Here is a 13,616-nt window from a genome sequence, read left to right as displayed (position 1 = left end):
AAAAAAAAAAAAAAAAAAAAAAGAAGAAGAAGAAGAAGAATTGGGCTCATAAAATCCTCTCCTGAAAACATCTAGCCATCTGAAGACTTGTTCCCTCACCCTCGCCCCTGCAACATTTGTTTTGTTCAGTCAGTAAGTTGTGTCTGTTTGTGACCCCATGGACTGCCATATACTAGGCTTCCCTATTCTTTTGCTGTCTCCCAGGTTTTGCTGAAACTCATGTCCATAAAATTGGTGTTTCCATCTAACCATTTCATCCTTTTCCACCCCTTTCTCCTTTTACCTTCAGTCTTTCCCAGCATCAGGGTCTTTTCTAGCGAGTCAGCTCTTTCCCATCTTGTGGCCAAAGTACTAGGGATTCATCTTCAGCACCAGTCCTTCCAATGGATATTCTCAGTTGATTTCCTTTAGGACTGACTAGTTTGACCTCCTTGCAGTGAAAGGAACTCTCAAGAGTCTAATCCAGCTCTGCAGTTCAAAAGCATCAATTCTTCGTTGCTCAGCTTCTTTGTGGTCCAGCTCTCACATTCTTAGCGTGATAACTAGAAAAAACATAGCTATCATTTCTGCTTTGCGTCCTAAAGTTTTTCCAAGGGTGTTGAAAGTCAGTCATTGCAGTGGGTATTGATGCAGTCCTTGTAGAAGCAGGTGGCCAGTAACTTTCTTCAGTTGTCAACTAAAATATTGACTTTTTTCACTGCATGAACTTTGCATAAGTGACAGCTTTTAGTTAGCAGGGCTCATTGAAATTATCCCTTACATATGGACCTGAGTTATCTAAGGAATACAGTGGTTGCACCATGGGAGCAGTTGCACTAGCCACTGATTAGATGGTGAGCAACATTCTTTGTTTACTGAAATTGCATGCAACATTCTTAAATTTGCAGATACTTACATGAGATTCTGGACTTAAGACTTCTTAGTTGTTGTGTGAGAGAGACACGAATGAGTGAGCAGAAGAAGCAGCCACAGGTGAAATGCCTTGGTATAGATATTCATGTCTCTTTGTAAATTCATATATAACACAAAGGTGTTGCTTGTTAGATTGTGCCAATGTAACAGTACATTTTTCCCCTTTAAATTAAATACTTGTCCCTGGGATGATACAGGATGGTATTCAGTTCAGTTCAGTTCAGTTCAGTTAAGTTGCTCAGTCGTGTCTGATTCGTTGTGACCCCATGAATTGCAGCACACCAGGCCTCCCTGTCCATCACCAACTCCCAGAGCTTACTCAAACCCATGTCCATTGAGTCAGTGATGCCATACAACCATCTCATCCTCTGTCATCCCCTTCTCCTCCTGCCACCAATCCCTCCCAGCATCACGGTCTTTTCCAATGAGTCACCTCTTCTCATGAGGTGGCCAAAGTATTGGAGTTTCAGCTTCAGCATCAGTCCTTCCAGTGAACACCCAGGACTGATCTCCTTTAGGATGGACGGGTTGGATCTCCTTGCAGTACAAGGGACTTTCAAGAGTCTTCTCCAGTACCATAGTTCAAAAGCATCAATTTTTCGGCGCTCAGCTTTCTTTACAGTCCAACTCTCACATCCACACGTGACCACTGGAAAAACCACAGCTTTGACCAGATGGACCTTTGTTGGCAAAGTAATGTCTCTGCTTTTTAATATGCTGTCTAGGGTGGTCATAACTTTCCTTCCAAGAAGTAAGCGTCTTTTAATTTCATGGCTGCAGTCACTATCTGCAGTGATTTTGGAGCCCTAAAAAATAAGGTCTGACACTGTTTCCACTGTTTCCCCATCTATTTCCCATGAGGTGATGGGACCAGATGGCATCATCTTAGGATGATATAAGCATCCAGTGCCTAATAACTTCTTCCAGTGCTTTTGGTTGTTTATCTAAATACATTTTTGTAGTGAGTATTTAAAAAATGATTTCTGTATATTTTAGTTGTCTTTCTTTTGTGAATGTCTGTGTTCTATCCCATTCCCCCAACATCTTTGTGAGTATTCTGAACCATGGATTAAAAAAAAGAATAGGGTGTTAGCCACTGTTTACATTAATTTTCTGACGCCTCAGTTGTCCAAAACTCTGCTTTCTAAAGCCTTTATTATTAGCAGGTTTAGAAAGACTGGTGTGTGCCATTATTATAAACATTAACAATTTCACATTTAAAGATTTTCCTGCATCATTGACCAAAGTATTATTTGTATTCAGCTTAATAAACATTTAAATTCCTTCAGAACTGTCACAAAAAGAAGAGGAGGATCCTGCTGTTATGGAAAAACAGTTAGAAGAAGAGAAGCTGTTGGAGATAGAGAGGTCAGCACTGATTTAAAAACTTAAAGTATATTCAGTTATTTTACTTGAAATGATAAAGACTTTATTAATACAGATTTTTAAAATCTGTACAGCTCTGATAGGATGATATACGTTTATGGGGTAAAGAGTGTGTGGGAGGGAATTCTGTATTTTTCCCTTATTTTTGCTCTAAATTTAAGACTTCTGCACGAATAAAGTGTGGAGTTCTAGTTTTCAGAGAAGGGAAGATATGCCACATAATTTTTTCAAAAACGTAAATATAAGGGCAAGCCAAGAGAAATTTTAAAGGTGAGAACTTGCCTTCGTTTCAATTGTCAGTGTGACATAGGTTGTGAAGTCTAATGCAGAGTCCTACATGTGATTCTTTGCATTTATTTATGTGTTGGATTTAATCTTTTTGGTTCACTTTCCTCATCTGTTAAATGAAAGAATTATTATATAATTTGTTTCTGTAAATGTTTTTAATGTGTTTATTGCTTATTTAAATTACTAATATAGGACATACTTATTTTCTCCCAATGGGGTTTTCTTATTTAGTGATAAATTAATAATAATCATGCCTTACTGTTTAATGTATATGGTATTTTTAAAGGATATATTTGGTATTTTTAAAACCTGTATAACACTTTTTTTACTTTTTAAAATTAATTTATTTTTTATTGAAGGACAATTGCTTTACAGAATTTTGCTGTTTTCTGTGAAACCTCAACATGAATCAGCCATAGGTATACATATATCCCCTCCCTTTTGAAACTCCTTCTCATGAAATCTGTATAAAATATTTTTAACCAAAGTATTTTTCACTGCTTTAGTTGATTCATTGTCTATGCAAAAGAACAAGTAATTCAAAGAAGAAGATGACAAGTGAAACAGCATCAATAAATACCTCATATTCATAGAGAGCCTTTGTTACAAAAAGTTGAATGCAAATGTCTGAGTGCAAAGATAGTTAGACATGTGTTTACATAAATTTGTTGCTGATTATATAATACATATCTTTCAATATGAATGCAGAAGTCTAATCCACCCATTTTAAAACCAACCTGCTATTCATTGTATAGATATAGCATATTTTACCTGTGTATTGTTCTCTAGTGATATACATTAAGATCATAGTACATTAAAAAGAAAATAAGATTACCCTTTTGTTGTTATACAAAACTTTAAGTTAGCGTTTATGCTTACATAATTTTCATAATTTCTCTATTACTTCGTAGGAAAATATCTAGAAATGAAATTACTGTGATCAAAGAATATGTATATATAACTGGAGAAAAAGGGCTTCTGGGTTTGTAGTTTGCTCCAGCAGTGAACAAAAGTGCCCATTTTTCCCATATGTTCAGTTCAGTTCAGTCTCTCATTCATGTCCGACTCTTTGCGACTCCATGGACTGCAGTGTGCCAGGCCTCCCTGTCCATCACCAACTCTTGGAGCTTGCTCAGACTCATGTCCATTGAGTCTGTGATGCCATCCAGCCATCTCATCCTCTGTCGTCCCCTGCTCTTGCCTTCAATCTTTCCCAGCATCAGCATCTTTTCCAGTGAGTCAGTTCTTCGTATCAGTTGGCCAGAGTTTTGGAGTTTCAGCTTCAACATCAGTCCTTCCAATGAACACCCGGGGCTTATCTGCTTTAGGATGGACTGGTTGGATCTCCTTGCAGTCCAAAGGACTGCCAAGAGTCTTCAACACCACAGTTCAAAAGCATCAATTCTTTGGTGCTCAGCTTTCTTCACAGTCCAACTCTCACATCCATACATGACCACTGGAAAAACCATAGCCTTTCAAGGCTTCAGTCCCCATCTGCAGTGAATTTGGAGCCCAGAAAAATAAAGTCAGCCATTGTTTCCACTGTTTCCCCACCTATTTGCTATGAAGTGATAGGACTGGATGCCATGATCTTAGTTTTCTGAATGTTGAGCTTTAAGCCAACTTTTTCACTCTTTCACTTTCATCAACTAAAGAATCTCTTTAGTTCATCTTCACTTTTGCCATAAGGGTGGTATCATCTGCATATCTGAGGTTGGTATTTCTTCCAGTTGATTCCACCTTGTGCTTCATCTAGCCCAGTGTTTCTCATGATGTATTCTGCATATAAGTTAAAAAAGCAGGGTGACAATATACAGCCTTGACGTACTCCTTTTCTTATTTAGAACCAGTCCGTTGTTCCATGTCCAGTTCTAACTGTTGCTTCCTGACGTGCATACAGATTTCTCAAGAGGCGGGTCAGGTGGTCTGATATTTCCATCTCTTTCAGAATTTTCCACAGTTTATTGTGATCCACAGAGTCAGAGGCTTTGGCATAGTTAATAAAGCAGAAATAGATGTTTTTCTGGAACTCCCTTGCTTTTTTGATGATTAAGTGGATGTTAGCAATTTGATCTCTGGTTCCTCTGCCTCTGCCTTTTTTAAATCCAACTTGAACATCTGCAAGTTCACAGTCCACATATTGCTGAAGCCTGGCTTGGAGAATTTTGACACTCACACTAAAAATAGAAGTTTATTTTTATTTATTTATTTTTTTTGTAGGAAAAATGACTACTAACCAAGGATGTTAATCTTCTATGTCTTATATGTATGACATATACTTTTCTTGTTTATCATTGATCTCAGTTTGATTCACAACATTACTTACAATTTGATTTTCATGCCATTTTCATAATTTGATATCCAATATCTGGCATTGTTGTCAGACTTATTTTTTTTTTTTTAGTTACTTAGGAACCTAGGGACAAAAACTGAAGAATCTCTTAACTGTTTCAAGTTAACCCATAAGTTTATGGGAAATAGCAGGTTTACTAGTTCTGCAGTCTTCCGGTTGCCACTCTAAAAATGCATGGAAATTGAAGGATTATACCTTCTCAATGTGAAAGCCTAAGTCTTAGTTTGATCTTGTTATTTGCTTTATTGGCACTTGCACAAGGTTTTATATAAAATTAATCTTCAGTGACATTTTAATCATTCCCCAAATGTTTTATTTGCTATAATATATACAATGTAAATGTGTGTATTTGTAGAATGATGCCAGTTCTTTTGATTATGTAATTATATCAATAGGCAAAACTTACATGATGAATGGTTATTAAGGGAGCAGAAGGCTCAAGAGGAATTCAGAATAAAGAAAGAAAAGGAAGAGACAGCTAGGAAACAGAAGGAAGAACAAGAGGTATGCTTTTAGTTAAATTAATCAGCTAGCTAAACAGTTAAGATAACTTTTAATGAAAGACTTTTTCACATTAAGAAATACATGTCTTGAGTCTGCGGTTCTGAGTTGGGGCTTTCTGAGCCTCTGGTCCTTGGCAGAGATGCTTCAGAGTCTTATTAAGAAAGTTTGGATCCCCATGAAACCCTACTATACCCAAGTTTACCAGGAGATTTGGGTAGGAACGGGGTTGATGGCCTACATCGTTTATAAAATCAGGAGTGCTGATAAAAGAAGTAAAGCCTTGAAAGCTTCCAGCCCCGCGCCGGCTCACGGTCATCACTAACCAGCTTTCCACGGACGGGACACCGGCCTGGCTGTGCTCTGGGAACGTGGGACCCCGTGTTGACGTGTTGCAGCACCGCTGCCCTCGGGCATGAATAAACGTACCTGTGAGATCCAAAAAAAAAAAAAAAAAAAGAAATACATGTCTTGAAGAATAACAACCAAAAAAACCTCTAAAAAAGCTGGATTCTTTGTGTGACCAATATATACTTAATTTTTTAAATTTACTTTTCCCGTGTGGTGAAGGTTTTGAATATTAAATCTTTCTTTTCTCTTTAAACACAAAGTTAAAGGAAAAACGGGAAGAACATCAGAGAAGAGAGAGAGAAAAGGAGGAGCAGAAACAACAGGGGAAAAGAGAAAAAGAGGTGATTCCTATCATTAGAGGATAATTACATGGAAGATCCCCTGGAGGAGGAAATGGTATCACACTCCAGTATTCTTGCCTGGAGAATCCCATCGACAGAGGAGCCTGGCAAGCTATAGTTTGTAGAAGTGCAAAGAGTTGCACACGACTGAAGCAAGTTAATGTGAATGGGCTATATGATGGATTTGAAGCTGTAAGCAATGGGAGGGCTTGGAGGTTTTGTTTTGTTTTTATTTATTTATTTTGTTTACTTTTGGCTGCATTGATCTTCATTGCTGAGCTTGTCTTCTGTCTAATTGTGGTGTGGAGGGGCTGTTCTTCATTGTCTTCTCTAATTGCGGAGCCCAATTTGTAGGTCACAAGACTTCAGTAGCTGTGGCAGTGGTCAGTCTTTCTGTAGGACACAGGCTTCAGCAGTTGCAGTGTGAGGCCTGGGCTTATTGTTACGGCTTGCAGGCTTAGTTGCCCTGTGGCATGTGGGATCTTTCTGGACCAGGGCTGGATGTTCCCTGCATTGGGAGGCAAATTCCTAACAACTGGACCACCAGGCAAGTTCTGGTTTGCTGTTTAAATGTCATTTTTTTTTTTTTTTGTACAGACACACACTAGAGAGTTTCCTTAAAATGTTTTTCTTTATGTTCATGCAATAGCAGTTAGGACTGTCTTAGTTTAATGTTTTTCTTCAACTTTACCCAGTGTGAAACACAGTTTATAATGGGTAGAAACTTTTTCTTTAGAAGAGAAGTAGTAAAAGTTTCAATGTCTGCAGCCCATTACATGTGTTACAAAGCAGCCATGACAGAATGTAAAACATATAGCTGTGACTGTGTTCTAATAAAATTTTACATAGAAGCAGACAGCCTTTGTATCTCTCTAGTGAATGATGTGACTCAGGTTCTGTTGCATGTGTTGACTCATTTTAAAGGCATTTTATATATGTTTGTCATGTTTATTTTGTTCCTGATGTCCTGCCACCAAGAGGTATTGATTTCAAGAAAGCAGTTATTGAATATTTAAGAGTTACGTAGTTTTTTTGTTACTATTATTAAATCTTTACTTGATTAATGTGTAGCTCAAACAATTGACTTGATATATTTGACTTCCTGTCCTTAATGGTGTGATTATTTCAAAAATTCACAACCCATATTTGCTTGAATGAATTCATCAGATTTTTTTTTCTGTAGTATTTCTAATCCTAAATTACATAAAATTATTTTGTAACCACCATGTAATGGGAAAAATGGATTTGTGCTTGTGTTTTGGTCATTATGGGGTAGAAATAGTCTTCCCAAACTTTGTATTCTGTATCTCAGGCCATTAATTCCAGTGCAAATTTTAGGCACTTTTATCTGAGTACTACTTTGTGGAGTGTATATGAGCTGTAACACACTGGATTTTCAGGGGACAAGAAGTTTGGAGCTTTTAAATTTGTTTATAAAGAAGAATCAATTCTCATTTTAACTGTAGAGCATTTTTCACTTGAGTTGTCCAGGGTTCAGACAAAAGTTATGGCTTTTTTAAATGTGATTTTTTCTTTTTTTTAAGGAAGTGTAGAAGACATTAAGCAGAAAGCATATAGTATAGTCATCCCTGATACTTCAAATTATCTTTAGGTTTTTACAATGCCAAGTATAGTGTAAAAGGTACAAAAATAGCTGCCAGTACATGGCAAAATCAGGTTTTGCTTTTTGGAAATTTGTAGGGTTTTTCCAAAATATTTTGAACTGTGGAACCTCCTGGAGATACAGAGGACTAACTATAGATTTTAAGAAGATTTAAGAAATACATTCTGCTGCATGCTGGACAGTTGTCTTGTTGACAGTTGTCTTGTTGATGGTGGTAGGAAAGTGAAAAGAAAAGGATAAAGTGAAAGGAAAAGCAAAGTGAAAAAGATAAAGTCCCTGCTCTTGATGTTACTTTGCTAGATAGGGGAGCTATATGATAAGTTACTGAAAAAGATAGTTTGCAGTGAGGTTAAGTGTTGCAAAGAAATAAAACAAGATGATGTAATAGAATGTTGGGAATAATGGTATACTTCCTTAGATAAATCATCATGGAAAATTTCTCTGAGAAGCCAGTGTTTTCAGCTGTTTCTGGGGTGCAAAGATCTCAGGGGGAAAGGTTTTGGGCAGAGAGGATTCTTCAGTGTGGAGCTGAATGGAGGTGATGGTCTTTAAATCCCAGAGACCAAAGAACAGAGTGGCGGAGGAAGGCAGTAGGTCAGAGGGCTAGACAGGGTCAGATCATTTAAAGCCTCCTGGATTGGAAGGAGTTTGGACTTCACGTTAATATAATGGAAATTCATTGTCTTAACCTTTAATAAATTATTCATCACTTTATTTAAAGAATTGGGGGTAGGGAACATGACCAAAAAGAGTAGAGTCAAGATAAGGCTGCTGTCTCAAGTAGGATATGATGTATTTGTGATTTGTATGAGGATCTTCCTTGTAGCTCAGTGATAAAAAACCAATGTGGGAGATAAAAGAGCTGCCAATGTGGGAGACCCGGGCATTGATCCTTGGGCAGGAAGATCCCCTGGAGGAGGATATGGCAACCCACTCAAGTATTCTAGACTGGGAAATCACATGGACAGGAGGAATCTGGCATGGTATAGTCCATCAGGGTCCCACGGAATCTGATATGATTGAGCACACATGCCCAATATGAGAATTGTGCTTTACAAAGATAAGTACACAGATTTGGGGCATCTTGTGGTTAACTGAGGGGAGTTGTGTGGAAGGCAAAGCGAGAGTCCAAGTCATGCTCTCAGGAGTTTGGTTTGAATGAGTAAGCAAAGAAAACGGCAACATCTGTTACTGAGTTAGGATATTTAGAGGGTCATCAATGAGGGAACAGAAGTTCTGTCCAGCATGAAGTGAAGAAGTGAAGTGAAGTTGCTCAGTCATGTCCGACTCTTTGCGACCCCATGGACTGTAGCCTACCAGGCTGCTCCGTCCATGGTATTCTCTGGGCAAGAGTACTGGAGTGGGTTGCCATTTCCTTCTCCAGGAGATCTTCCCAGCACAGGGATCGAACCTGTGTCTCCCACATTGCAGGCAGATGCTTTACCCTCTAAGCCACCAAGGCAGCCCAAATGAAAGTGAAAGTCATTCAGTCATGTCTGCCTCTGTGCGACCCCATGGACTATAGAGTCCATGGAATTCTCCAGGCCAGAATACTGGAGTGGGTAGCCTTTCCTTTCTCCTCCAGCAGATCTTCCCAACCCAGGGATCAAACCCAAGTCACCCACACTGCAGGTGGATTCTTAACCAGCTGAGCCACAATTTCCTGTGGAGCACAGAGGACTCTTAAATGCCATTTAGATTTATCAAGTCTTTTATGTAATTATTTTGTGTAATCTTTTATGTAATTAGAGAAGTCTAATGTGATTAAAACTTATCCAACTGTCAATTACTTAGGAATGTATTAAAGTTTTGGAGAAGTTACTTTCCCTTATCAAAAAGTTTGACGTCTCTCATACATCTGCAACGCTACTTTTCATGTAATAGTTTTAGCTTTTATCAAATGTTATGATGTAGTGTCTAGCATTGTATTTTATAATACTCATTGATATCTCATGTTAAAAACTAGTATATAGTATATGAGTATAAACACACTAACTTGTTTCTGAAATTTATAGGGGTATTTTAAAAGTACTTCTATAATGTTTTATTCCTTTTTCTATTTAAGTAAAATTTTTCACCTATATTCTTTTGAAAGCTTTTCTGAAGGTCTGTCCTGTAGAAGACAGATAAGAACCTGAAACCTTGCATGTATAGGGTTTTTTAAATCTTAAATTGAGGTTCTTAACCACAAAAACTAGTTGTGACTTACTGGATTTTCAGATTTTTATTCGTCCTATGTTTGCATTTGTAGGAAGCTGTGCAGAAGATGCTGAGGCAGGCTGAAAATGAGGTATTTTTTTAAACTTTCATTAAAATTTTGAGACCAATGAACACTTCTTTAAAAACAATTACTGCCAGTAATGTTGCTTTTGAGGTTAAGTTTCTTAGATCCTGTCTGAATGTGGGATTCACATCTGAGGCTCTGTGATTTATACAACAGCAACAACAAAAATGAATTGATGAACAAAAGCAAAAATCACCCCCTTGGACTGGACTTGTTTATAGTCCTTAAAGTATGTGTAACCAGCCTCATGTTTTTACACCCAGATGGATGCTTTAATTTGAATCAGAGTAAATCAAAGGGGTGGTTCCCTAACAAGTCCTTAGACACTTTTCGGAATGGATAGAAGGGAAACCTAGGTGACAGCTCCTGGTAGTCAGGGTGGTGTCTGATGATGGACAGTGCCAAGGAGCCATGAGAGACCCATAGCCACTGTCTCACAACAGTTATTTGTAGAGTGTCAGTTGTGTGGTACAACTTAAATGTATATTCTTTTAGGAATCTTTTTATTTTTGAAGAAAATATTTTAGATATACTTTAAATCTTTAATTCTGATGGATTTTTAAAACCACCAATAAAGTTATGGTTATTTTCAACAGTTGGAAGGTGGTGCTACATGGCAAAACCCAGAACCGCCCATGGAATTAAGAATAAAGGAGAAAGAGAGAGCTAATTGTCCATTCTACAGTAAAACGGGAGCTTGCAGATTTGGAGATAGGTAAATAAATATGTTTTATTGGGTCAGAATTAAAAAGAGTCAAACATTGAAGTTCTTGAGTTCTCTTTTGGGAGAGACACATCTTTAGTTTAAAGTATAAATCATATGGCACCTATTGCTTTCTTGATGCTTTTCCAGTTCACTGTACACTACTGTTTGTTAGAATTAACTTACTTTTCAGATGGTGCTTCCTTTACCTTCCTCCCATCCCTTAAAAAGATCTTTCTTTTGTTTTCTACCCTGTGCTTCCATTTGTCCATATGGACACATAAAGGGCAAAATAGAACATTTGTACTCTTTCAAGGAACCGTAGAACCCTGACTTTGTTTTTCCAGTGGAAATCACTTCTACAAAGTGAGCTTTTAAAATCTGCTTCGCTTTAAATGAGTGTGCAGAACAAAATCAGAGTAAATAGAGATAAAATATACTCATTAACAACTCTCATTATAGTCAGCCTCATGGTTCAAAAACTGGCTTCAGTGGTTGTCATTTTGGGGAAGTTAAGCTTTCTGTGCCTAGTTTCCTTATCTATAAAATAGAGATTAAAAATAGTATCACCCTTAAAAGGGGGTTGTGAGACTGTTGTGAGTGAATACATGGAAAGCACAAAGAAGAGTGCAGGCACTGGTCAAGCAGTCAGTGTCTGGTTATATTTTCATTATGATCAATGTTCCCATTGTGCTCTGAGCCATTCTTGTTCCATATTTCTTTGGGGTCAGTGTTTCTGAGTCAAAGCATGTGGAAATCTAAGTGTTGATCTCTTCACCCATTTAACAAATATGTGAACATTTGTATTCCATGCCCTTGTGATTTTTATGATTTGACTCATTTATCAATAAACAGCTCAAAGTACATAGAGTAATTCACTCCTGTCCATAGGGATGTGTTTCAAGCACCCTCCATGCCTGAGCCACCAAACTGAGTGTATACCATTTTTTCCTACACATACATACCTATAACAAAGATAATTTTTAAAATAAGCACAGTAAGAGTGTTATTACAACTTAGTAACTATACTTACTAATATTAGTAATACTACTAATTGGGTTTCCCTATGGGGAACCTAATAATACTAAAATAATAGAGTAGTAGTAATAATAGTATGGAACAGTTATAATGTGATAAGAAGTGAGGTGACTGTCTTATGCTTCAGTTAGCCTTCTTATGATGTTGTCATAAAGAATATCATCTGCTTTGATGATCCTTAAACTGTGTTGCTGGTTTGATGTTGTTATTGACAGCAGGTTGGTGTCATTGGATGGAGTTCCTGACAGGATAGTGCAAGATAGCATAGTATTTCATCATGTTGCTCAGAACAGCACACAATGTAAAACTTTCGAATTGTTATTTCCAGAATTTTCCACTTATTGTTTTAAGACCCTGGTTGACTAAGAGTAATTGAAACAGCAGGTAAAGGAAGATTAATAGAATATACATATATTTGTAGTAAATAATTCACTAAATTAACTATTCCAGTTTATATACTGAGGAGTATAATTATAACATCTATACTGAGGAGAGGATTCCCTGGTGGCTCACATGGTAAAGAGTTCAATCCCTGGGTCAGGAAGATCCCCTGGAGAAGAAAATGACAACCCACTCCAGTACTCTTGCCTGGAAAATTCCATGGACAGAGGAGACTGGGGGACTACAGTCCATGGGGTCGCAAAGAGTCAGATATGACTGAGTGACTTCACTTTCATGAGAAGATCTCATCATGATCTTTGTTGTTTTTGTGTTAGTCACAAATCTGTATCTGCCTTGTGACCCCATGGACCATAGCCCATCACGCTCCTCTGTCCATGGGATTCTCAGGCAAGAAGACTGAAGTGGTTTGCCACGCCCTCCTCCAGGGGATCTTCTTGACTCAGGGATTGAACCCTCATCTGCTGCATTAGCAGTTCTTTACCACTAGTGCCACCTCATAACATTCCCTAAAACAGAAATGAATAGACAAATCCATGAGACTTTCATTCTTTTATATATTTATTCATAATATTATCCTTGCTGTGAGTTTTTTCCTTCAAAAAAGATTTTCCTTTTTTTTTTTTCAGCCTAAACTTGTCTTCACCTTTTCACGTTTCTAAAAATAATAATCCTAAAAATAATAATAATAATTATCCTGAATTGTGATTTACATCAGGATCATCTGAGAAAACTTTTTTCTAAAAAAATTTTTATTTTTGGCTGCAATGGGTCTTTTATTCATTGCTGCTCACAGGCTTTCTGTAGTTACTGTGAGCAGGGGCTACTCTTGGTTGTGTCACATAAACTTCATTGCCACATGGCACTGAAAAACTTTTAAAACATGTTCTTCAGGCTCATCTCCAATTATGTATGTGTAAGTCTCAGATATTTTTAAATGTCTGGAATTGAGAACCATTCATGTAGAGTATTTAACTGCTTTTATATGTATATATATTCTATAGTTGGGGACTGTATTTGCTGATAGTATTTATGAAGGTATTCATAAAGTCTGGTAAGCAGTGAAAGAGTCCCTTTGAGGAATCAGAAACTAAGACGAGGGATTTTACTCCTTTTTGTAACTGTTAGAATCCAACTGTAGGTTTAATCTCATAAAAAACAGTAATTCATTGGTTTAGTATACTAACACTCAAAAGTATTTAGTGGATTATTTTTGAAAGACAACTGAGACACACGTGTGTGAGAAGTTGAACCAAAGTTGAAGTTCCTTTTCAAGTTTTTAGCTGCCTCACCCCTTGTTTTTATTCTATCACTAATATTTCCTTGGTTATTTAAGGTTATCCGTGTGGCTTACCTGGTGGTCCAGTGATTAAGAATCTCCCTTGCAGTGCAGGGGACAGCAGTTTGACCCCTGGTCTAGGAAGATGCCACATGCT

General features: G+C 37.4%; 2 protein-coding genes across 3 annotated transcripts in view; both read left to right on the top strand.

Annotated features, from left to right (window-relative positions):
• Nucleotides 1-13,616, top strand: part of LOC122435197 (U2 small nuclear ribonucleoprotein auxiliary factor 35 kDa subunit-related protein 2-like) — a 39,164-nt gene that overhangs the window by 15,025 nt on the left and 10,523 nt on the right. The window contains exons 3-7 of one of the 2 annotated variants that reach the window (XM_043459172.1): nt 2,202-2,280; nt 5,335-5,443; nt 6,052-6,132; nt 10,008-10,046; nt 10,637-10,755. In XM_043459172.1, coding sequence (XP_043315107.1) covers nt 2,202-2,280; nt 5,335-5,443; nt 6,052-6,132; nt 10,008-10,046; nt 10,637-10,755 — 427 coding nt within the window. The remainder of the gene's footprint in view (nt 1-2,201; nt 2,281-5,334; nt 5,444-6,051; nt 6,133-10,007; nt 10,047-10,636; nt 10,756-13,616) is intronic. The other variant, XM_043459173.1, reaches the window with a different exon arrangement.
• LOC122435198 (ATP synthase subunit ATP5MJ, mitochondrial) lies at nt 5,534-5,916 on the top strand. The gene has a single exon (XM_043459174.1). It carries the CDS (start codon nt 5,583-5,585, stop codon nt 5,763-5,765), a length of 183 nt encoding a protein of 60 aa, XP_043315109.1. The 5' UTR covers nt 5,534-5,582; the 3' UTR covers nt 5,766-5,916.

This window comes from Cervus canadensis, chromosome X (assembly GCF_019320065.1).
Source record: "Cervus canadensis isolate Bull #8, Minnesota chromosome X, ASM1932006v1, whole genome shotgun sequence".
NCBI lineage: Eukaryota > Metazoa > Chordata > Mammalia > Artiodactyla > Cervidae > Cervus > Cervus canadensis.
This window is presented reverse-complemented; position numbering and strand designations above follow the sequence as displayed.

What these genes read in the sequence shown, in the direction of transcription:
- LOC122435198 (XM_043459174.1), top strand. Translation starts at nt 5,583, where the DNA reads ATGCTTCAGAGTCTTATTAAGAAAGTTTGGATCCCCATGAAACCCTAC.